Below are 26,541 nucleotides of genomic sequence, written 5' to 3'. Positions count from 1 at the left end.
CCTCAGACGATCCCGCAGGTGAAGAAGCCGAATGTGGAGGTCCTGGGCTGGCTTGGTTACACGTGGTCTGCAGTTGAGGCCAGTTGGATGCAGTGCCAAATTCTCTAAAAAGATGTTGGAGGCGCTCCCTCTAAACTTGAGACATCTGTGGCATTGTGTTGTGTGACAAAACTGCACATTTTAGAGTGGCCTTTTATTGTCCCCAACATTATTGTCCCCAACATGTAATAATCATGTTGTTTAATCAGCTTCTTGATAAGCCACACCTGTCAGGTGGATGAATTATCTTGGCAAAGGAGAAATGCTCACTAACAGGAATGTAAACAAATTTGTGCTCAAAATTTGAGAGAAATAAGCTTCTTGTGCGTATGGAACATTTCTGGGATCTTTTATTTCAGCTCATGAAACATTGGACCACCACTTTACATGTTGCGTTTATATATTTTTTCAGCATATTTGTGGTATGAGTGATACAGTGTTGCCAACTGTGGAGAAAAAGCCAATATATTCACTTCCTTCTCAAAGTGAAGCTAAGATGTCGCATTGAACATTTTTACAATATTTGGTCCCTTGTCATTTTAAAATGCAAGACAATATTTTTGAGACACGAAACCCAATCAAAAACAGCAACCTAAGTTTTCTTTATGCTTTATTTAGATTGGATTATTTCGATAGACGGAAACCATCTATAACAACGAATCGGATCCTTGTTCATTCCCACCAGGGAAATTTAACTGATTCTAGAGGCTGACCCCAAACATTGCTTGCGGAGAAGATGTACTCGGAGTGGACTTCTAGTCCGACTCAGGAGGCGCGCACACCACCCACCGCTTCCGAGTATATTACTTGCTAATGTTCAGTCTCTGGATAATAAAGTTGACGAGCTGAGGGCGAGGATTCCCTTCCAGAGAGGCATCAGGGATTGTAACATACTATGTTTCACGGAAACATGGCTCTCTCGGGATATACTGTCTGAGTCCGTACAACCAGTTGGGTTCTCAGTTCATTGCGCAGGCAGGAATAAATATCTCACCGGGAAGAAGAAGGGCGGGGTGTATGTTTCATGATTAACTACTCATGGTGTGATTATGATAACATACAGGAATTCAAGTCCTTTTGTTCACTCGACCTAGAATACCTCACAATCAAATGCCGACGATATTATCTCCCAAGAGAATTCTCTTTGATTATAGTCACAGCCGTGTATATTCCCCTTCAAGCCGATACCACGACGGCCCTCAAAGAACTTCACTGGACTTCATGCAAACTGGAAACACCACATATCCTGAGGCCGCATTTATTGTAGCCGGGGATTTTAACAAAGCAAATTTTAGAACAAGGCTACCGAAGTTCTATCAACACATTCACTGTAGTAGTCAAAAATCAAATCAAATTTATTTGTCACATACACATGGTTAGCAGGTGTTAATGCAAGTGTAGCGAAATGCTTGTGCTTCTAGTTCCGACCATGCAGTAATATCTAACAAGTAATCTACCAATTCCACAACAACTACCTTGTACACACAAGTGTAAAGGAATGAATACGAATATGTACATAAAAATATACTGCTCCAAAAAATAAAGGGAACACTTAAACAACACAATGTAACTCCAAGTCAATCACACTTCTGTGAAATCAAACTGTCCACTTAGGAAGCAACACTGATTGACAATACATTTCACATGCTGTTGTGCAAATGGAATAGACAACAGGTGGAAATTATAGGCAATAAGCAAGACACCCCCAATAAAGGAGTGGTTCAGCAGGTGGTGACCACAGACCACTTCTCAGTTCCTATGCTTCCTGGCTGATGTTTTGGTCACTTTTGAATGCTGGCGGTGCTTTCACTCTAGTGGTAGCATGAGACGGAGTCTACAACCCACACAAGTGGCTCAGGTAGTGCAGCTCATCCAGGATGGCACATCAATGCGAGCTGTGGCAAGAAGGTTTGCTGTGTCTGTCAGCGTAGTGTCCAGAGCATGGAGGCGCTACCAGGAGACAGGCCAGTACATCAGGAGACGTGGAGGAGGCCGTAGGAGGGCAACAACCCAGCAGCAGGACCGCTACCTCCGCCTTTGTGCAAGGAGGAGCAGGAGGAGCACTGCCAGAGCCCTGCAAAATTACCTCCAGCAGACCACAAATGTGCATGTGTCTGCTCAAACGGTCAGAAACAGACTCCATGAGGGTTGTATGAGGGCCCGACGTCCACAGGTGGGGGTTGTGCTTACAGCCCAACACCGTGCAGGACGTTTGGCATTTGCCAGAGAACACCAAGATTGGCAAATTCGCCACTGGCGCCCTGTGGTCTTCACAGATGAAAGCAGGTTCACACTGAGCACGTGACAGACGTGACAGAGTCTGGAGATGCCGTGGAGAACGTTCTGCTGCCTGCAACATCCTCCAGCATGACCGGTTTGGCGGTGGGTCAGTCATGGTGTGGGGTGGCATTTCTTTGGGGGGCCACACAGCCCTCCATGTGCTCGCCAGAGGTAGCCTGACTGCCATTAGGTACCGAGATGAGATCCTCAGACCCCTTGTGAGACCATATGCTGGTGCGGTTGGCCCTGGGTTCCTCCTAATGCAAGACAATGCTAGACCTCATGTGGCTGGAGTGTGTCAGCAGTTCCTGCAAGAGGAAGGCATTGATGCTATGGACTGACCCGCCCGTTCCCCAGACCTGAATCCAATTGAGCACATCTGGGACATCATGTCTCGCTCCATCCACCAACGCCACGTTGCACCACAGACTGTCCAGGAGTTGGCGGATGCTTTAGTCCAGGTCTGGGAGGAGATCCCTCAGGAGACCATCTGCCACCTCATCAGGAGCATGCCCAGGTGTTGTAGGGAGGTCATACAGGCACGTGGAGGCCACACACACTACTGAGCCTCATTTTGACTTGTTTTAAGGACATTACATCAAAGTTGGATCAGCCTGTAGTGTGGTTTTCCACTTTAATTTGGAGTGTGACTCCAAATCCAGACCTCCATGGGTTGATAAATTGGATTTCCATTGATTATTTTTGTGTGATTTTGTTGTCAGCACATTCAACTATGTAAAGAAAAAAGTATTTAATAAGATTATTTATTTCATTCAGATCTAGGATGTGTTGTTTAAGTGTTCCCTTTATTTTTTTGAGCAGTGTATATAAATGAGTGATGGCCGAACGGCATAGGCAAGATGTAGTAGATGGTATGGAGTACAGTATATACATATGAGATGAGAATTGTAGGGTATGAAAACATATAAAGCAGCATTGTTTAAGGTGGCTAGTGATACATTACATCAGGATGGCAAGATGCAGTAGATGGTATGGCGTACAGTATATACATTTGAGATTAATAATGTAGGTTATGTAAACATTATCTAATATAAATAATATAAAGTGGCAAGTGATAAATTGATTACATCAATTTTCCCATTATTAAAGTGGCTTGAGTTGAGTCAGTATGTTGGAAGCAGCCACTCAATGTTAGTGATGGCTGTTTAACAGTCTGATGGCCTTGAGATAGAAGCTGTTTTTCAGTCTCTCGGTTCCAGCTTTGATGCACCTGTACTGACCTCGCCTTCTGGATGTTAGCGGGGTGAACAGGCAGTGGCTCGGGTGGTTGTTGTCCTTGATGATCTTTTTGCCCTTCCTGTGACATCGGGTGGTATAGGCGCTGCTAAAACACTCGACCACTGCTAATCCAACTTCCGGGATGCATACAAGGCCCCCCCCCGCCCTCCGGCAAATCTGATCACGACCCCATTTTGCACCTCCCTTCCTATAGGCAGAAACTCAAACAGGAAGTACCCATGCTAAGGACTATTCAACGCTGGTCTGACCAATTGGAATCCACGCTTCAAGATTGTTCCTGTCTGGGTTGGCGCCCCCCCCCCCTTGGGTTGTGCCGTGGCGGAGATCTTTGTGGGCTATACTCGGCCTTGTCTTAGGACGGTAAGTTGGTGGTTGGAGACATCCCTCTAGTGGTGTGGGGGCTGTGCTTTGGCAAAGTGGGTGGGGTTATATCCTGCCTGTTTGGCCCTGTCCGGGGGTATCATCGGATGGGGCCACAGTGTCTTCTGATCCCTCCTGTCTCAGCCTTCAGTATTTATGCTGCAGTAGTTTATGTGTCGGGGGGCTAGGGTCAGTCTGTTACATCTGGAGTATTTCTCTTGTCTTATCTGGTGTCCTGTGTGAATTTAAATATGCTCTCTCTAATTCTCTTTCTTTCTTTCTTTCTCTCGGAGGACCTGAGCCCTAGGACCATGCCTCAGGACTACCTGGCATGATGACTTCTTGCTGTCCCCAGTCCACCTGGCCATGCTGCTGCTCCAGTTTAAACTGTTCTTCCTGCGGCTATGGAACCCTGACCTGTTCACCGGACGTGCTTGCTGCACCCTCGACAACTACTATGATTATTATTATTTGACCATGCTGGTCATTTATGAACATTTTAACATCTTGACCATGTTCTGTTATAATATCCACCCGGCACAGCCAGAAGAGGACTGGCCACCCCTCATAGCCTGGTTTCTCTCTAGGTTTCTTCCTAGGTTTCTGGCCTTTCTAGGGAGTTTTTCCTAGGGAGTTTTTCCTAGCCACCGTGCTTCTTTCACATGCATTGCTTGCTGTTTGGGGTTTTAGGCTGGGTTTCTGTACAGCACTTTGAGATATCAGCTGATGTACGAAGACTCAACGTCAACAAAACAAAGGAGATAATTGTGGACTTCAGGAAACAGCAGAGGGAGCACCCCCCCTATCCACCTAAAACTAGGGATGTACGATATATCGGTGAACATATCGGAATCGGACGATATTAGCTAAAAATGCCAACATCGGTATCGGCCCGATGTCTAGTTTAACGCCGATGTTAAAAACCGATGTCAAAGCATACCTATATAAATGTAGGTACACAAAGTAATGACGGCACATAAAATGTTGCACTACATGTGCAACACAGCATCCCTAACCTAGCCCACAATATCTGCTGTGTGGATCGAGCAGTCAACAAATCGAGCAGTCATTTGAAAGAGTAAGAAAGGCGAAACCCATTAAAGCCAAGATAATGGGATAATGGATAATGCCCTACCGGAGTCACACAGTAATAGCGTCACTGCTATTAGCTTCACCACATACATACTATGGAACGCCGTTTGGGTCTTTGTGTGTCAAAAAAGATAAAGTAGCACCGTCAAAGCTGTACAAAAATGTCTGCAAAAAAGTAAACACCAGCCACGAACGATGTGTTTACAACACCGTGTTGGTAATAAAGCATAATTTGTTCGACCTCAACTTCTGGGGTAGCTAGCTTTAGCTTGGTACCTAGCTAGCACCAATACAACCAGCCTGAAAGAATGACCAATAGAAACCGCAGTCATTTTCATTATTCTTAGCAATGATTTAGGAATCCTTGTAAGTAAGTATTAGCTAGGTTGCCACTTGTTCGCCTACTGAAATTGAACTTCAGAAAATAAATAGCTAGCCAGCTACTTAACGCTGTTGCCCAATGCTAATGTTATAAGCAGCCAGCTAGCTTCATCTGGCTAGTGATGCTCCACCGGACCAGGTTATGTGTTGTGAAGCTAGCCACAATAAGGATTAGGCACAATAGTGGAATTTGCGGTTTGCCTTCAAAATAAAAGTGTGTCATTGACAGTGATGCAAACTAATACAAATAGTATAATTATATCATACTTTTATTTTGAAGGCTAACCTCAGTCCACTATTGTGGCTAATCCTTATTGTGGCTAGCTTTACATATATGGGTCTGACCACCATTAATCAAATAAGAACTGTATTTTAAATTAGGGTTATTTTAGATGACAGCTAGCTAACTATAGCTACTGAAACAGATTATGTTGTTTTGGGGAAGAACTTTGTTTGCATCCATGAGCTAGCTAGCTTTTGTTTTATGACTAGCACTGTAGGTGCGCGAGACAACTTTACCAGCATCATAGCATACGTATCGATGAATCGTTGTGACATATGAAATACGAGTGATTGTGTAATAACTACGTAAAAAATTTATGAACACGTAAAATTATTATGTGACGTGCAGTCATACTCAGATCTGATTGTTCAACAAGCTTATTTGATGCGTCAAATAGTGTTATTTGACGTGTATCTTTTTTGACATGCAAAGACCCAAACGGCATTCCATAGAAATCCTGGTTGAGAATGAAACGACTGAAGAAATGAACAATGAAACAGCACAGCAAGTACAGTAAATAAGTGAAAGAAATAGATGATGTTTTACTGGTAATGGGGACATACGTAAATGCCAACAAAATCATTTTTTTGGTCAGTGTGGTGTGGTGTGTGTGTGTGTGTAACCTTTATTTAACTAGGCAAGTCAGTTAAGAACAAATTCTTATTTACAATGACGGCCTACCCCAGCCAGACCTGGACACCGCTGGGCCAATTGTGCGCCGCCCTATGGGACTCCCAATCACGGCCGGATGTGATAGACCCTGGATTCGAACCAAGGACTGTAGGACTGCCTCTTGCACTGAGATGCAGTGCCTTAGACCGCTGCGTCCGTGTGTGTGTGTTAACTATTTAACTGTCCTAGAATGCTTAAAAAGGCTGCAGAAATTTTAAACATCGGTTATCGGCATTGTTTTTTTTGGGCAAGGAAAATATCGGATATCGGTATCGGCCAAAAATGTCATATCGCTGCATCACCACCTAAAACCCTCAAACTTTTACAGGTGCTCAATTAAGTGCATCCTATCGGGCTGTATTACCGCCTGGTACGGCAACTGCACCGCCCGCAACTGCAGGGCTCTCCAGAGGGAGGTGCGGTCTGCCCAACGCATCACAGGGGGCAAAATACCTGCCCTCCAGTACACCTACAGCACCCGATGTCACAGGAAGGCCAAAAAGATCATCAAGGACAACCACCCGAGCCACGGCCTGTTCACCTCATTATCATCCAGAAGGCGAGGTCAGTACAGGTGCATCATAGTCTCTCAGTCCCAGCTATCTCAAGTCCATCAGACTGTCAAATAGCCATCACTAGCACATTAGAGGCTGCTGCCTATATACATAGACTTGAAATCACTGGCCACTTTAATAAATGGAACACTAGTCACTTGAATAATGTTTACATATTTTGCATTACTCATCTCATATGTATATACTGTATTCTATGCTACTTTATCTTAGTCTATGCCGGTCTGACATTGCTCATCCATATATTTATATATTTTTAATTCCAATCCTTTACTTAGATTTGTGTGTATTGTTGTGAAATTGTTAGATATTACTTGTTAGATATTACTGCACTGTTGGAGCTAGAAACACAAGCATTTTGCTAAACCCGCAATAACATCTGCTAAACACGTATGTGACCAATAAAATGTTATTTGATACCTTGTCCTCCTTGCCTTTCTGATGCGACCCTTCGGGGGTCTTTATACCTCTGGATGAAGTTACACCTCCATCCGCCTCATGCCTACGTTATGTGACAGTAGCGTAATCTGGTGATTGTGTCTGGGGACAGCGGTATTAATCATAGAAATAGAATGACTAGATTCCTATGGAATTAATAACCCAGGCAGGGGTGGAGGAACAGGGCAGTTCCCTTATATGTTTCAGTATAGGGCTTCATCCATTTCGAGCCATGCTGGAAACACCCTTCCCAATATTACCCCTTGGCTTTTGCGTAAAAACTTTCCATGACAACTGATGGTAAATATAGGCTAAAAAGATGCACATAGCGTGTTAGACCATACCTAAAAGGGTTTAGTCACATGGTTGTCATCGGCCCAGAAAATAGGCCGTTCCATGTTTCCATCACAATGTGATGTGTATGAGCCAGAACGACTAATAAGAGTCGTGGAACTAACCTTCTGAGTGGAACTAACCTTCCATGGAGTTTCATTATTTTCCAGAGAACGCATAGAGCCCCTAGTTGATTATCCCTTTCATACCATGGCTATAATTTAACACATTTGCCACTAGAAATGTGTTCATTTGGCGGTAGAAATGTGTTCAACATACACTGAAGTAGCTAGCAAGTTTATTACATAGCTACAGTAGTTGCCGTGGTAACCAAACAAACAGACTTGGTAGTTTAGCTAACCAAACCATCAGTCCTAGCTTGCCATTTTGAAATCGAATTCAACAAAACCAATATTGCTTCCAATTCGACTTTTGCTTTCAAAAGCAATTCAAACAAAACATGTATTAATGAACTATAACCATTGAATTCTACCGTGCAAATATACCATGCGTTATATGGAAATAATACACGCTCTAGAATGCCCGTAAAGTCAATCAGGAATATTCAACAATTCCATGGTATAAAAGTGAGATCTGACTTTATGGGGATTCGTTCAGGCGGATTCTTTCACAGAAGTACGAATCACAGAGCTTGTTGGAAACAGACAAGTTCGAGCGGCGAATGAGATGAGCCAATTTCCTCTTCATTAGACACCGCTCGCCCTGCCTCTGGTCATTCTCAAGCAGGCCTCTCTTCCGAGCAGGAAAATGCGGTGAGAGTGTAAAAAAAAGCTTGTAACCATGCCAGCCCAGAACCTCCACATCCGGCTTCTTCACCTGCGGGATCGTCTGAGACCAGCCACCCAGACAGCTGATGGAACTGAGAAGTTTTTCTGTCTGTAATAAAGCCCTTTTGTGTGGAAAAACGAATTCTGATTGGCTGGGTCCGGCTCCCCAGTGGGTGGGCCTAGCTCCCAAGTGGGTGGGCCTATGCCCTCCCAGGTCATGTGAAATCCATAGATTAAGGCCTAATGAATTTATTTCAATTGACTGATTTCCTTATATGAACTGTAACTCAGTAAAATTGTTGAAATTGTTGCATGTTGGGTTTATATTTTTGTTTAGTATACATAACATAATGGAAATAATTTATTTGAATGGTAAATCTAATGACAAACTGGGTAAATCAAAATGTATCCTAGGCCTATTCAAAATACAGGTGAATGCATATTCAATAGCAGTGTGTACATGCATTGAGTTATTGAGCTTGTTTTGTCTGATTTCATCCAACTGTTTACCTTCCATTTGGGACTTATTTAATGTTAGAATGGGCAAAACAAGTGACCTAAGCGACTTTGAGCGTGGTATGATTGTCGGTGCCAGGCGCGCCGGTTCCAATATCTCAGAAACGTCCGGCCTTCTGGGCTTTTCACGCACAACAGTGTCTAGGATTTACTGAGAATGGTGCGACAAACACAAAACATCCAGTAAGCAGCAATCCTGTGCACGAAAACAGCTCGTTGATGAGAGGTCGAATGAGAATGGCAAGATCCGTGCAAGCTACCAGGCGGGCCACAAACAGGCAAATAACTGCGCAGTACAGTGTTGTGCAGAGTGGCATCTCGGAACGCACAACTCATCGATCATTGTCACGGATGGGTTATTGCAGCAGACGACCACACCGGGTTCCACTCCTATCAGCTAAAAACAAGAAGCGTCTCCAGTGGGCACGCAATCATCAACACTGGACAATTGAGAAGTGGAAAAACATTGCCTGGTCCGACGAATCCCGATTCCTTTTGCGTCATTCTGATGGCAGAGTGTAAGCAGCATGAGTCCATGGCCCCATCCTGCCTGGTGTCAACGGTAAAGGCTGGTGGCGATATTGTAACGGTGTGGGGAATGTTTTCCTGGCACACGTTAGGTCCCCTGATACCAATTGAGCAACGTTTCCATGCCCCAAATAATTCAGGCTGTTCTGGAGGCAATGTGGGTCCAACCCGGTACTTGATGAGTATACCTAATAAACGGTATAGGAACATTTTATAAATGGTACATTTGCGTGTGATATGATTGCATTTTGGAATCCCGTTCCCCCTGTCGCTCCAAGATTAATAGTTTTGACCACGCTCCACTGTTTTAATTGGTGCAGCTAGAAATCACAAGTATCCATCCTATAATGAAAAGGCACCTGCAAAAGAAAATTCCAAAAACGTGTTTATCTATTTTGTGCTGTTGTTACATTTGTATTGGTGTTTTGTTTCGTGTCCGATGAGCTGAAGGTGTTGTTATATGTCATTTGCGGTGTGCATCATGAGCAAAAGTCACTGTAGTCTATCATTTCACTTCCCATAGCTGAGAACCATGGCATGAGCATGGCATGAGCATGGGCTGCCAGCAGCCTACCAAAGGTCGCATCATGTCCATTACAATGTAAAATCTAGTCCAAACCATTCAATAGTTAGGCTATTCATATTACTGGAGCATCATCCTCTTTCTTTCTATTTCTATGGCGGATTCACGGCTGCAATTTATGGAACATGCCCAAACTTTGGACATAACAAATATCAAATCAAACTTTATTTGCCACATGCGCCGAATACAACAAGTGTAGACTTTACCGTGAAATGCTTACTTTCAAGCCCTTAACCAACAGTGCAGTTCAAGAAAAATAAAATATTTACTAAGTAGACTAAAATAAAAAGTAATAATAAAAAGTAACACAATAAGAATAACAATAACGAGGCTATATACAGGGGGCACCGGTACCGAGTCAGTGTGCAGGGGCACAGGCTAGTTGAGGTAATCTGTACACGTAGGTGGGGGCGATGTGACTATGCATAGGTAACAAACAAACAGCGAGTAGCAGCAGTGGACGGACGGACGGGGGACGGACGGACGGACGGGGGGTCAATGTAAAGTGTAAATGTAAAGATTTTGATGAATTGTTCAGCAGTCTAATGGCTTGGGGGTACAAGCTGTTGAGGAGCCTTTTGGTCCTAGACTTGGCGCTCCGGTACCACTTGCCGTGCGGTAGCAGAGAAAACAGTCTACAACTTGGGTGACTGGAGTCTCTGACAATTTAATGGGCTTTCCAAAAAATAGATGGCAAAGTCAAAGATCCTGGTTTCCCCTATCCATCTGTAATGAAGTTTTCAATAAATGCTTATGACAAATCCAGCTCCAGAACCAGCCATACCTAGCCAGCTGGCTAATCTTTTGAATATGGCGTAGCAACAACATATAACATTAGATTGCTATATAAGGTTAGCATGCTAGCTAGCTACACTGACAGCTGTCAGCGCACTACTTGTTTTTATTTCTCCACTCCACATGGTAATCACCACAACGTTCCCACCCTCAATTCGTGAATATGTATTAGCAGACTGCGTAATTCTTCGGTGGTGGAACCTAAACAAGAAAATACGCTCTAGGACAGAAAACAAGTCAAAATAGGGGCGGCATTGCCCTCTGGTTGGGGCCAGGGGTTGCGTTAGAGTTCAGAAATCTGCGTTTTTTTTCAGACCATGAAAAAATTTAAAGTCAATATAGTTTTTTTTTGCTTTAATAGAATGATCAGCGGGGTACAACTTTAGTTTTACTTCACAGAAAATACACGGCTCAAAAAAATAAAGGGAACACTTAAACAACACAATGTAACTCCAAGTCAATCACACTTCTGTGAAATCAAACTGTCCACTTAGGAAGCAACACTGATTGACAATAAATTTCACATGCTGTTGTGCAAATGGAATAGACAACAGGTGGAAATTATAGGCAATTAGCAAGACACCCCCAATAAAGGAGTGGTTCTGCAGGTGGGAACCACAGACCACTTCTCAGTTCCTATGCTTCCTGGCTGATGTTTTGGTCACTTTTGAATGCTGGCGGTGCTTTCACTCTAGTGGTAGCATGAGACGGAGTCTACAACCCACAAAAGTGGCTCAGGTAGTGCAGCTCATCCAGGATGGCACATCAATGCGAGCTGTGGCAAGAAGGTTTGCTGTGTCTGTCAGCGTAGTGTCCAGAGCATGGAGGCGCTACCAGGAGACAGGCCAGTACATCAGGAGATGTGGAGGAGGCCGTAGGAGGGCAACAACCCAGCAGCAGGACCGCTACCTCTGCCTTTGTGCAAGGAGGAGCAGGAGAAGCACTGCCAGAGCCCTGCAAAATGACCTCCAGCAGGCCACAAATGTGCATGTGTCTGCTCAAACGGTCAGAAACAGACTCCATGAGGGTGGTATGAGGGCCCGACGTCCACAGGTGAGGGTTGTGCTTACAGCCCAACACCGTGCAGGACGTTTGGCAAATTCGCCACTGGCGCCCTGTGCTCTTCACAGATGAAAGCAGGTTCACACTGAGCACGTGACAGAGTCTGGAGACGCCGTGGAGAACGTTCTACTGCCTGCAACATCCTCCAGCATGACCGGTTTGGCGGTGGGTCAATCATGGTGTGGGGTGGCATTTCTTTGTGGGGCCGCACAGCCCTCCATGTGCTCGCCAGAGGTAGCCTGACTGCCATTAGGTATCGAGATGAGATCCTCAGACCCCTTGTGAGACCATATGCCGGTGCGGTTGGACCTGGGCTCCTCCTAATGCAAGACAATGCTAGACCTCATGTGGCTGGAGTGTGTCAGCAAGAGGAAGGCATTGATGCTATGGACTGGCCCGCCCGTTCCCCAGACCTGAATCCAATTGAGCACATCTGGGACATCATGTCTCGCTCCATCCACCAACGCCACGTTGCACCACAGACTGTCCAGGAGTTGGCGGATGCTTTAGTCCAGGTCTGGGAGGAGATCCCTCAGGAGACCATCCGCCACCTCATCAGGAACATGCCCAGGCATTGAAGGGAGGTCATACAGGCACGTGGAGGCCACACACACTACTGAGCCTCATTTTGACTTGTTTTAAGGACATTACATCAAAGTTGGATCAGCCTGTAGTGTGGTTTTCCACTTTAATTTTGAGTGTGACTCCAAATCCAGACCTCCATGGGTTGATAAATTGGATTTCCATTGATTATTTTTGTGTGATTTTGTTGTCAGCACATTCAACTATGTAAAGAAAAAAGTATTTAATAAGATTATTTCTTTCATTCAGATCTAGGATGTGTTGTTTAAGTGTTACCTTTATTTTTAGTGCAACACATTCGGTAGAAAATAGCTTCATTTTCAGACGGCAACAGAAATGCAACACTCCACCAATCAGGCCTTTATGGTAAAGTGGCCAGACAGAAGCCATTCCTCAGTAAAAGACACATGCCAGCCAACTTGGAGTTTGCCAAAAGACACCTAAAGAACTCTCAGACAATGAGAAACAAGATTCTCTGGTCTAATGAAACCAAGATTGAACGCGTTGGCCTGAATGCCAAGCGTCAAGTCTGGAGGAAACCTGGCACCATCTCTACGGTGACAGCATCATGCTGTGAGGAGGTTTTTCAACGGCAGCGACTGGGAGACTACTCAAGATTGAGGGAAAGATGGAGCAAAGTACAAAGAGTTCCTTGATGAAAATCTGCACCAGAGCACTCAAGACCTCAGACTGGGGTGAAGGTTCACCTTCCAACAGGGCAACGACCCTAAGCACACAGCCAAGACAACGCAGGAGTGGCTTCAAGACAAGTCTCTGAATGTCCTTGAGTGGCCCAGCCAGAGCCTGGACTTGAACCCAATCGATCATATCTGGAGACACCTGGAAATAGCTGTGCAGTGACGCTCCCCATCCAACCTGACAGATCTTGAGAGGATCTGCAGAGAAGGATAGGAAAAACTCCCCAAATACAGGTGTGCCAAGCTTGTACCGTCATACCCAAGACGACTCAAGGCTGTAATCGCTGCCAAAGGTGCTTCAACAAAGTACTGAGTAAAGGGTTTGAATACTTATGTAAATATAATACTTCTTTTTTTTTTACATTTCCAAAAATCTGTTTTTGCCTTGTCATTATGGGTTATTGAGTGTAGATTGATGAGGGGAAAAAAACTATTTAATACATTTTAGAATAAGGCTGTAACGTAACAAAATGTGTAAAAAGTCAAGGGGTCTGAATACTTTCCGAATGCACTGTAACCTAACAATACCCCTACTTCCCAAGGCTATGTCCGAGAGGCTGGACAAGTATTTTGCCTGTTTTAGGTTACTGTCCTGCTGAAAAGTGAATTAATCTCCCAGTGTCTGGTGGAAACCAGACTGAACCAGGTTTTCCTCTTGGATTTTGCCTGTACTTAGCTATATTCCATTTCTTTTTTATCCTGAAAAACTCTCCAGTCCTCAATGATTACAAGCATACCCATAACATGATGCTGCCACCACTATGCTTGAAAATATGGAGTCGTACTGGATTTGCCCCAAATATAAGACAATGTATTCAGGACATAAAGTTAATTACTTTGCCACATTTTTGTTGTTGTATTACTTCAGTGCCTTGTCGCAAACAGGATGCATGTTTTGGAATATTTTTATTCTGTACAGGCTTCCTTCATTTCACTCTGTCAATTAGGTTACTATTGTGGAATAACTACAATGTTGTTGATCCATCCTCAGTTTTCTCATATCACAGGCATTACATTTACATTACATTTAAGTCATTTAGCAGACGCTCTTATCCAGAGCGACTTACAAAATGGTGCATTCACCTTATGATATCCAGTGGAACAACCACTTTACAATAGTGCATCTAAATCTTTTAAGGGGGGGGGGTTAGAAGGATTACTTTATCCTATCCTAGGTATTCCTTAAAGAGGTGGGGTTTCAGGTGTCTCCGGAAGGTGGTGATTGACTCCGCTGTCCTGGCGTCGTGAGGGAGCTTGTTCCACCATTGGGGTGCCAGAGCAGCGAACAGTTTTGACTGGGCTGAGCGGGAACTGTGCTTCCTCAGAGGTAGGGGGGCCAGCAGGCCAGTGGTGGATGAACGCAGTGCCCTTGTTTGGGTGTAGGGCCTGATCAGAGCCTGAAGGTATGGAGGTGCCGTTCCCTTCACAGCTCCGTAGGCAATCACCATGGTCTTGTAGCGGATGCGAGCTTCAACTGGAAGCCAGTGGAGAGAGCGGAGGAGCGGGGTGACGTGAGAGAACTTGGGAAGGTTGAACACCAGACGGGCTGCGGCGTTCTGGATGAGTTGTAGGGGTTTAATGGCACAGGCAGGGAGCCCAGCCAACAGCGAGTTGCAGTAATCCAGACGGGAGATGACAAGTTCCTGGATTAGGACCTGCGCCGCTTCCTGTGTGAGGCAGGGTCGTACTCTGCGAATGTTGTAGAGCATGAACCTACAGGATCGGGTCACCGCCTTGATGTTAGTGGAGAACGACAGGGTGTTGTCCAGGATCACGCCAAGGTTCTTAGCACTCTGGGAGGAGGACACAAGGGAGTTGTCAACCGTGATGGCGAGATCATGGAACGGGCAGTCCTTCCCCGGGAGGAAGAGCAGCTCCGTCTTGCCGAGGTTCAGCTTGAGCTGGTGATCCGTCATCCACACTGATATGTCTGACAGACATGCAGAGATGCGATTCGCCGCCTGGTTATCAGAAGGGGGAAAGGAGAAGATTAATTGTGTGTCGTCTGCATAGCAATGATAGGAGAGACCATGTGAGGATATGACAGAGCCAAGTGACTTGGTGTATAGCAAGAATAGGAGAGGGCCTAGAACAGAGCCCTGGGGGACACCAGTGGTGAGAGCGCAGTGGTGCGGAGACAGATTCTCGCCACGCCACCTGGTAGGAGCGACCTGTCAGGTAGGACGCAATCCAAGCGTGGGCCGCGCCGGAGATGCCCAACTCGGAGAGGGTGGAGAGGAGGATCTGATGGTTCACAGTATCAAAGGCAGCAGTAAAAGCATTAAACTCTAACTGTCACCATTGGCCTCATGGTGAAATCCCTGAGTGGTTTCCTTCCTTTCCGAAAACTGAGTTAGGAAGGACGCCTGTATTTTTGTAGTGACTGGGTGTATTGATACACCATCCAAAGTGTAATTAATAACTTCACCATGCTCAAAGAGATATTCAATGTCTGCTTCTATTTTTACCCATCTATCAATAGGTGCCCTTCTTTGCAAGGCATTGGAAAACCTCCCTGGTCTTTGCGGTTGATTCTGTGTTTGAAATTCCATGCTCGACTGAGGGACCTTTGTATGTTGTATGTGTTAGGTACAGTGTGGGGTACAGAGATGAGGTAGTTATTCAAAAATAGTTGCTAAACTCATTTTTACTCCTGAACTTATTTGGGCTTGACATAAAAAAGGGTTTGAATACTTATTGACTCAATTTGTAAAAATTTCAACAACAAAACATCTTTGTAAAAATTCCGAAATACATAATTCCACTTTGACATTATGGGGTATTGTGTGTAGGTCAGTGACCAAAAAATCTCTATTTAATCAATTTTAAATTCAGGCTGTAACACCAACATTTGGAAAAAGTCAAGGAGTGTGAATACTTTCTGAAGACACTGTATATAGTATAGGCTACAAAATAAACTTTCCAGTGACACTGATTCACCCAATGATGAAGATGAAGCATAGGCTTCTCGCCGGTGATGGCCGGTACGCTTTGCCATGATTTCAAGATAAGATACTAGAGAAAAATAGTTAGCTTCTACAGACAGATTAGTCTTCTCTTTTCTGCAGTAGGCATTTGCTTTAAATTTGAAATTTATGAAAGGCAAACTGACAGCCACAACCAACCATAGACATATAATCCATAGATGGGCTGTTCCCATTCAAGTCAGGACTGGCAGCCATTGCTAGTATACCCATGAGTTTAACAGTCAAAGTGCCAGGGTTAGAAGTTCAAAAATCCTTCTATGGATTATATTTATGGACACAATGCAACAAGCTGTTCTATATTTGGCGCACGTGCTGCCCAAATTGCGGCCTTCCCGACTGTAAGTGCTTGTGATAAAACTTAATCCACAGTTATTTTTTTTAGAGGCTATTGATCCTCTGGAGCAAAATATGTCTGTTCAGAGAGGTGTACCACCAGAACCCCTACCTCCTGCAGCTATGTCCAAGAAGCTGGACAAGTCAAGACACAGGGCTCTCTCCCCCACCACAGCAAGGCTCATGGCACGCCCACGGCCTTTATTGGCGCCTCTGGAGGCTCGTAGGGTGAGGTTTGCAATGACACAGATCTCCACCGATAGGCCCTGGTTGGCTATACCATTTTCTAGGAGTTGTTGCATCTCCATAAGCAAATCGTCTTGGTATGCCATCAGCTTTGACATGATGTTGAATGCCCGTACTGAACGTGCGGCAGACACGTATACCTTTTGGAAGATGGAGGCGAAAAAGCGTTCCACATTCCCATGGAGGGAGATGCAGGTCTGTGACATGGCATAAGGATTGAGGTGGCTGGCCAGCGACGACTCAACCCTCGGGGGCCAACTCCATATCCTGAATACACATGTTATTAAAGTACTTGGTCTGTACTTTAGTGGTTAGGGTCTTGTCCCAGTTACGTTGGGCTTCCGCCACACAAGATGGGACCACTGGGAGGAGTTGTTTACCTGGAGTGGTGCGAGAGGGGAGCCTCCTCCCGTCGAATAAGTCCATTTCAGCACTTCTACCCCCTACGGGTTCGGGCCAGTCGATGTTTAGTCTGGATGCTGCCCGTTTTCAGACATTGATAAGCCGGTATCTGTAGTTGGGTATTGAAGCTCCGCTGAGGGTGGAAGAAGGCCTTTCGGCTTCCTCTGGGATGAGGTGAGCCATGTCCTCGCTATCGTCAATGACGAGGTCACCTTCCCCTTCGTTGAAACGCTTGCAGTGCATGCAGTACTTGGGATTAGCGAGCACTGCTGCTGCGTGCTCTCACCCCAGGCAGACAATACACGAGTCGTATGGGTCTTTGGCTGATAGTGTTGTCCAACACAAACGCAGGTCTGCCGGTAGTCAGGCAGGGGCATGAATCCTGCTTGGTTCCTTCCATTCCATAGCAGGGGCAGCAGGCTCCATGGCTCCGAGAAAAACTTTTCCTTGATCAAAATACAAGCTAAGTAGCGTCAGCCACGTGGCCCATAGCCTAGCTAGTTAGTACAATGCTAGCCGGAGAAAGCGCATGCTTACTTCGTCTGTCTGTTTGAGCTAAAACTAGTCCTTTGTGGGGTTAGCTAGCATTCCAGCTAGCCAAGTTAGCTGTAGCCTCGCGGCGTGGGCTACCCAAGTCTCGATAGCTAGCCTGTGACGCTAGCTACCAGCGGAGAATGAGGAGTCAAAAATGTTTTATAGCGGAATCAAAACTACTTTCGGTCAGTACTCAACATAATCGACAGGATCTGGGGTCCTACGTTTGGCAGTGTGAACCTCACGGTTCACCAGAGAACAGAAAATCTAGTCATGCTTAGGAGAGCTTCAGGAGTTAGAGCGACGGAAGAGAGGCGAGAATGATCAGAGGCAGCACAAGGGGCGTCTTATGAAGAGGAGAGGGGCTCACCTCAATCGCCAATCGACCTGTCTGTCTCCAACAGACACTACGATTTGTAGCCTACTTCCGTTAGAGAATCCACCTGAGAAAATCTCCATCAAGTGAAATATCAAGAAGATATATTTGAAATAGAACTACATGTGACATATTTTGACATCTCAAACTATAGATGTATTGTTGATATGTGACCCAATACTTTCTACAAAATGTTCCCATAAGATCTCAAAAGTACTTTGAGGCAAATTCTGATCCACTCCCTCTCTCAGTGATGTGATGCATACCATAACTAACTCACCTGACCAAGTCAGTCATACAGGAACCCACCACCACCACATCGAATGCCTCCTCCGTCATGGTCTATTGGAGAAAGACACACAGGAGGCAATGGATACTTTAGAGATTTGTTCATTGTTAGCTTAGCTTTAAGTACAAACTAAATTATTACATTTGTCATAGCTTCCCCTTTGACCCAGCAACACACTTTTCAACAAAGGTTACTTAGGCTAGTCGTTAAGAGTCTGGTCAGACATTTTTAGAATTGGAGCCAACATGAGTATAGGAAAACATTTATTGTAATGTGATTTAGGGGTTTAAAAACATTTTACAGAATTCGCTGGTTCTTCACACATTTTTAGAACTATGCCTAGGCTAATCGTAGAGTATACTCACTGCTAGGGGCATTTCAAGCAACAATAACATATCATACTGAAACGGCACTCGAAAGAAATTCAGTCTTTGCCATATTACCATGAACTGACTGGAACAAGGTAAAAATAGAGCATTCACAGCTCTCTCAGAGTTGGACAGGTGCCAATCTAAACCCAGCGATTATTTCAATGCTGCACCACGTGACTGAACACAGCCCGGAAAAATCTTTAATTAATTCAATCCTTGGCATGTATTGGAGTTCATGCTTGTCTGTTAATCTCTTCAAATCTCCTCCTAAGCAGTAAAAAGGCTCAGAAAGCCTGGCCGCTGGCTCTAGGACAGCTAGGCTAAATTCTCCCACATTTCTGAGCATATTGTCTTCCTCAGCCATGGCTGTTAGATGTGCTACCCCTATTGCAGCAGATACAATTTTAGCAAGCATGTCCGACCACTCAAAACAGTGGGGCCCCTCTCAGATTCTGGTTTACTTGCATAATGAGTTAAGTCAACACTTCTCAGTTAAAAAAAGGTAGGGGCGTGGATAGGGCAGTGGCGATCACAAAATTTCGTCAGCTGGTAACTGCCGGTCTCACGGTAATCGACCGTTAATTAACATAAACACATTTAGCATCTACTGGCTTCCACACATAGCCTACAAGCTACTGATGCAGACCTTTTGATACATCTACATTTTAAAAAGTCTAATAAATCCATGTAATATAGCCTACACATTCATAATAAATCCATTATTTATTTTAGACAAGTCTAAAGAAACATGATATGAAGAAAATGTAGTCCATTTCAGAAGAACAGAATAGCATACAAGTCCTTATGTTAGGTCCCCATCTGGCTATGCCATATGGCTATGGGCTACACTAGTTCATTTAGCAGACAAGATCTTCTTAGAATTCCATGGCATTATTTTATATTATTTTATAGCATGAAGAATACAATTGAACAAAGCTGATTAAATTGAAAGGATATTTTCTCCAAATGATTTGAGGCAGTGCGCACATGCAGCTTTTCTGTGTTCAGCGTTTAACAAATAAATAGGTACTCCTACAGTATATGCTTAGTTTAGAGTTATTAATGTAACTTTAGTTGTTCTACACATGCTGGGCTATATGTTTAGATGTTTAATACATTGTAAGGCTACATGATGATTTGAAAAAAGTTGCATGAAAGGCATGAGCTCTGCTTTGTTTATTGCGCAGGCCGTACACACTTCATCAGTCTCTCATTCACAATTTGACAAGCAATTGATAATGTCTTGAATTTCCCGGCGGCATCCCCTTTGTGTGGCCGTAATGCCCCCTAAACAAACCCATGCCTTTTGCGGCCAGTGGCCGTTGTGCCGTTGGGCTGAATATAATAATGATAATTCCCTTCTCCCTGAGTGCTGCATGCTCCGAAGCACCTCTCACTCACATGGCTTTCCTTCACATGATCGGGTCTTTCTCACAGGCTGCAAGTGAAGAAAGATACATCCGGGACCCAACTGCACGCGACCTTATCCAATTCCAAGGCGCATATTGAAGATATTGTCCACATTTACTTTTCGTCAGCCAACAAGATGAGAAGGCCTAACGAACAGCAAAAGCACTAGTCTATGTCAATCTACTATCCCCGATAGTACAAAAGTTTACCTAATCTATTCTGTGCGAGAAATAAATATTCCAAATGTAGTCTGGGACAGTTGTTTCTCTTGTCCTCTTGCTCAGTTGTGCAACGGGGCCTCCCACTCCTCTTTCTGTTCTGGTTCGAGCCAGTTTGTGCTGTTCTGTGAAGGGAGTAGTACACAGCATTGTACGAAATCTTCACTTTCTTGGCAATTTCTCGCATGGAATAGCCTTAATTTCTCAGAACAATAACAGGCTGATGAGTTTTTAGAAGAAAGTTATTTGTTCCTAGCCATTTTGAGCCTGTAATCGAACCCACAAATGCTGATGCTCCAGATACTCAACTAGTCTAAAGAAGGCCAGTTGTATTGCTTCTTTAATCAGAACAACAGTTTTCAGCTGTGCTAACATAATTGCAAAAGGGTTTTCAAATAATTAATTAGCCTTTTAAAATGATAAACTTGGATTAGCTAACACAACGTGCCATTGGAAAACAGGAGTGATGGTTGCTGATAATGGGCCTATGTAGATATTCCATACATTTTTTTTTTTTTTAAATCAGCCGTTTCCAGCTACAATAGTCATTTACAACATTAACAATGTCTACACTGTTTTCTGATACATTTGATGTTATTTTAATGGAAAAAAGTGCCTTTCTTTCAAAAACAAGGACATTTCTAAGTGATCCCAAACTTTTGAACAGTAGTGTCTATAAAAATAATAATATCACATTTCCATAAGTATTCAGACCCTTTACTCAGTACTTTCTTGAAACATCTTTGGCAGCGACTACAGCCTTGAGTCTTCTTGGGTATGACGCCACAAACTTGGCACACCTGTATTTGCGGAGTTATTCCCATTTTTATCTGCAGATCTTCTCAATCTCTGTCAGGTTGGATGCAGAGCGTCGCTGCACAGCTATTTTCAGATCTCTCCAGAGATGTTCGATCAAGTTCAAGTCCGGGCTCTGGCTGGGCCACTCAAGGACATTCAGAGACTTGTCCCGAAGCCACTCCTGCGTTGTCTTGGCTGTGTGATAAGGGTCATTGTCCTGTTGGAAAGTGAACCTTCACCCCAGTCTGAGGTCCTGAGCACTCTGGAGCAGGTTTTCATCAGGATCTCTCTGTACTCCGCTACGTTAATCTTTTCCTTGATCCTGACTAATCTCCCAGTCCCTGCCGCTGAAAAACATCCCCACAGCATGATGCTGCCATCACCATGGTTCACCGTAGGGATGGTGCCAGGTCTCCTCCAGACGTGAGGCTTGGCATTCAGGCCAAAATATGTTCAATCTTGGTTTCATCAGACCAGAGAATCTTGTTTCTGGTCAGGTGCCTTTTGGCAAACTCCAAGCGGGCTGTCATGTGCCTTTTACTGAGGAGTGGCTTCCATCTGGCCACTTTACTATAAAAGGCCTGATTGGTGGAGTGCTGCAGAGATGGTTGTCCTTCTGCAAGGTTCTCCCATCTCCACAGAGGAACTCTGGAGCTCTGTCAGAGTGACCATTAGGTTATTGGTTACCTCCCTAACCAAGGCACTTCTCCCCTGATTGCTCAGTTTGGTCGGGCGGCCAGCTCTAGGAAGAGTCTTGGTTGTTCCAAACTTCTTCCATTTAAGACTGATGGAGGCCACTGTGTTCTTGGGGACCTCCAATGCTGCAGCAATTTTTTGGTACCCTTCCCCAGATCTGTGCCTTGACACAATCCTGCCTCGAAGCTCAATGGACAATACCTTCGACCTCATGGCTTGGTTTTTAATCTGACAAGCACTGTCAACTGTGGGACCTTATATAGACAGGTGTGTGCTTTTCCAAATCATGTCCAATCAATTTTATTGACCACAGGTGGACTCCAGTCATGTTGCAGAAACATCTCAAGGATGATCAATTGAAACAGAATGCACCTGAGCTCAATTCCAAGTCATATAGCAAAGGGTCTGAATACTTATAAGGTATTTCTGCTTTTATCACAAGTGATAATACATAATTTACAAGTAATAGGCAATTATTGTCACCTAACTGACCATTCTTGATTTAATCTTGTCTTTACATATACTAAATAATATATTAATATAATTGGTTTTGATTTAGAATGGACCGTTATCATGTCTCAAAATGGGCAGGGTTAAATAGTGAATGGAGGACACTTTTCCAGTGCACCAGTCCCTCCTGCAGCAAAGCACCCCCACAACATAATGCTGCCGCCCCCGTGCTTCATGTTTGGGATGGTATTCTTCTGCTTGTAAGCCTCCCCCTTTTTCCTCCAAACATAACGATGGTCATTATGGCCAAACAGTTCTATTTTTGTTTCATCAGACCAGAGGACATTTCTCCAAAAAGTACGATCCTTGTCCCCATGTGCAGTTGCAAACCGTAGTCTGGCTTTTTTATGGCGGTTTTGGAGCAGTGGCTTCTCCTTGCTGAGCGGCCTTTCAGGTTGTCGATATAGGACTCGTTTTACTGTGGATATAGATACTTTTGTACCTGTTTCCTCCAGCATCTTCACAAGTCCTTTGCTGTTGTACTGGGATTGATTTGCACTTTTCACACCAAAGTACGTTCATCTCTAGGAGACAGAACGCGTCTTCCTGAGCGGTATGACAGCTGCGTGGTCCCATGGTGTTTATACGTGCGTACTATTGTTTGTACAGATGAACGTGGTACCTTCAGGCGCTTGTGGAGGTCTAGTTTTTTTTCTGAGGTCTTGGCTGATTTATTTTGATTTTCCCATGATGTCAAGAGGCACTGAGTTTGAAGGTAGGCCATGAAATACATCCACAGGTACACCTCAAAATTGACTCAAATGATGTCAATTAGCCTATCAGAAGCTTCTAAAGCCATGACATCATTTTCTGGAATTTTCCAAGCTGTTTAAAGGCACAGTCAACTTAGTGTATGTAAACTTCTGACCCACTGGAATTGTGATACAGTGAATTTTAAGTGAAATAATTGTCTGTAAACAATTGTTGGAAAAATGAATTGTGTCATGCACAAAGTAGATGTCCTAACTGACTTGGCAAAACTATAGTTTGCTAACAAGTAATTTGTGGAGTGTTTGAAAAACGAGTTTTAATGACTCCAACCTAAGTGTATGTAAACTTTCGACTTTAACTGTAGTAGGCCTAGCCTATAGAAAGCTGTTGGGATACTCCACTTTTTAATAGAGGCCACCACTCTAATGAAGTGTTTGATTAGATTTTTGATTACATTTGCATTGACAGAGTGATTAGAGGGACAACAGAGTGGTGAGTACCAGGCAGTTAGCAAGTTTGGTAAGCTACTAATGACCATCAGCAGCATCAGAGCTTGGAGAAGACTAATTACCGTGTTTAAACAGTGACGTGGAATTTGACTGCCTTCATGACTTGTGACCGCCGGTGTGGCGGTAATATGGTCACCATAACAGCCCTAGGCGTCGTTCAGAAAACCAGTCAGTATCTGGTGTGACCACCATTTGCCTCATGCAGCGCAAAACATCTCCTTCGCATAGAGTTGATCAGGCTGTTGATTGTGGCCTGTGGAATGTTGTCCCACTCCTCTTCAATGGCTGTGCGAAGTTTATGGATATTGGCGGGAACTGGAACAATCTGTCGTACATGTCGATCCAAAGTATCCCAAACACGCTCAATGGGTGACGTGTGGTGAGTATGCAGGCCATGGAAGAACTGCACCATTTTCTGTTTCCAGGAATTGCATACAGATGTTTGTGACATGGGGTTGTGCATTACCATTCTGAAACATGAGGTGATGGCGGCGGATGAATGTCACGACAATGGGCCTCAGAATCTCGTCACGGTACCTCTGTGCATTCAAATTGCCATCGATAAAATGCAATTGTGTTCATTGTCCGTAATTTATGCCTGACCATACCATAACCCCACCACCACCATGGGGCACGCTGTACATAACGTTGACATCAGCAAACCGTTTCCCCACACGACGCCATACAGGCTGTCTCCCAGCTGCCCGGTACAGTTGAAACCGGGATTAATCCATGAAGACCACACTTCTCCAGCATGCCAGTGGCCATCAAAAGTGGTTGAGAATGGTAGAGAAATTAACATTAAATTCTCTGGCAACAACTCTGGTGGAAATCCCTGCAGTCAGCATGCCAATTGCACGCTCACTCAAAGCTTGAGACATCTGTGGCATTGTGTTGTGTGAGAACATTTAGAGTGGGATTTTATTGTCCCCAGCACAAGGTGCACCTGTGTAATAATCATGCTGTTTAATCAGCTTCTTGATATGCCACACCTTTCAGGTGGATGGATTATCTTGACAAAGGAGAAATGCTCACTAACAGGGATGTAAACAAATGTATGCACAACATTTTAGAGAAATAAACTTTTTGTGCGTATGGTACATTTCTGGGATTTTTTATTTCAGCTCATGAAACATGGGAGCACCACTTAACATGTTGCATTTATTTTTTTGTTTAGTATAGTTTGGCACTCACTCCACTCCATCAGGTTATGACAACTTCTCATTGAGAGGGGATCAATGCAATGATGGCAATTAATGATTAAAGCCACACTGACACAGTTTGACCCAATGTGAATATAGGCTTTTTTGTTGATTTGATTCCTAACGTCATCTGTCCTTGCCTTGTGCCTCCTTACCAAACTGCATCCAATTAATTGTTTTGAGGAGAGTATGCAAGAAATCAAGCTTCCTCCTAGGATTCAAGCCTTTCACACACTGTCTGGGCATGATGGTAATTAATCAGTGTTTCTCATAACATTCCTAATTTTTCTAGACATAGCACAAGTAGCAAATCAGTGTCCTGGTTTTCCAGTCCATTGCCATTTTAGTTTTACCTCCATTGTGCAGTCTTGTCTTGGTGCTTATTCTGTGTTTTTGTTCATTGTCAAGCACGAAAACAGAGTTGGCTAGCTACTACAGCACATAGTAGGCCAATAGAGGCTTGCTAGTCAATAGCTGGTTAGGTACTTTTGACCAGCCATGAAATAGGCCATACACAGCATTCACTGTTGAAGATTAACTTTACTTTATATGGTCCAAGTGTTTGTTATTGCCTATTATACAACGGGTGGGTCTAATCCTGAATGCTGATTGGTTAAAACCGCATTCCAGTCGGTGTCTATACCACAACTTACCACCAGCTAACTCTAATGACATTAAAATGCCTATTTACACCGTTCCATCTGACTGCGCAATCCACTGTCTCATCTACCCAGCCAGGCACTTTATAAACTTCATCTCCACTATAAAAAGCATTTAGACATTATCTCACATTTCTTTTAGACTAACATTTCGTTTTCAACAGCAGAGATTCGTATAAACCTTGCTATCTTATCTGTCTCTTTGACATTTGCAACATGGTTTCAATATTCAAATTCGATCTCCAGCTGTCCCATAGTAATGAACGTGTCGGGAGTGAGGACGAGACAGACAGGCAGGTAGCGTTTCTCAGACAGTCGAAATCATGAATCAGCTGGTATCATTTTTATGGATATATACAAAGAAATGTCAATTGACAAAAGGTCAAACGAAATGAAGTGCAGCTAGTTTGCAGTCTTTCCAGATTCACTTTGAAGTGATTGTGTTAGCTGTGTTGTTGGCTAGCTCCTCTGAACGTGTCCTGACGAGTGAGCACATTGTTATGGATGTATCCAAATAAATGTCACTAGAAAACAGCCTGAACAAATGCGTCTACTTTGCTGTTATTCTGCCTGCACTTTTTTGATGTGAATAAGTTAGATTTAGTTGATGAGCTAACAGTACGGCAATGGAACATTTAGAACGAACGACTGGGTCGCGTCCATAGCTACAGAACTAAAAGACTGAACGACTGGGTCGCGTCTCTAGCAACCGAACCAATAAAACGAGCAACTTGGGTGGCAACCCTAGATTTGTTTTGGGACTATAAAATCAAATCAAATTGTATTTGTCACATGCGCTGAATACAACAGGTGTAGACCTCACAGTGAAATGCTTACTTTCAAGCCCTTAACCAACAATGCAGTTTTAATTAAAAAAAGAAAAATAGAAATATAACAAATAATTAAGGAGCAACAATAAAATAACGGTAGCGAGGCTATATACAGGTGGTACAGAGTCAATGTGCGGGGGCACGTTGTGGAAGGATGAAATAGTATGAATCAATTCATCAAAATAACGTTTTTAATGA

The 26,541-nt window shown here is 44.0% G+C and overlaps 1 protein-coding gene across 3 annotated transcripts in view; it reads right to left on the bottom strand.

The window, feature by feature from the left end:
• The window catches only part of rbks (ribokinase), an 85,524-nt gene that overhangs the window by 57,681 nt on the left and 1,302 nt on the right, over positions 1–26,541 (bottom strand). For all 3 annotated transcript variants that reach the window (XM_014209961.3, XM_014209960.3, NM_001140851.1), the window contains exon 2: positions 18,421–18,482. In XM_014209961.3, coding sequence (XP_014065436.2) covers positions 18,421–18,479 — 59 coding nt within the window. In that variant the 5' untranslated portion in view covers positions 18,480–18,482. The remainder of the gene's footprint in view (positions 1–18,420; positions 18,483–26,541) is intronic.

This window comes from Salmo salar, chromosome 09 (assembly GCF_965601325.2).
Source record: "Salmo salar chromosome 09, fSalSal1, whole genome shotgun sequence".
NCBI classification, from domain to species: Eukaryota; Metazoa; Chordata; class Actinopteri; order Salmoniformes; family Salmonidae; genus Salmo; species Salmo salar.
This window is presented reverse-complemented; position numbering and strand designations above follow the sequence as displayed.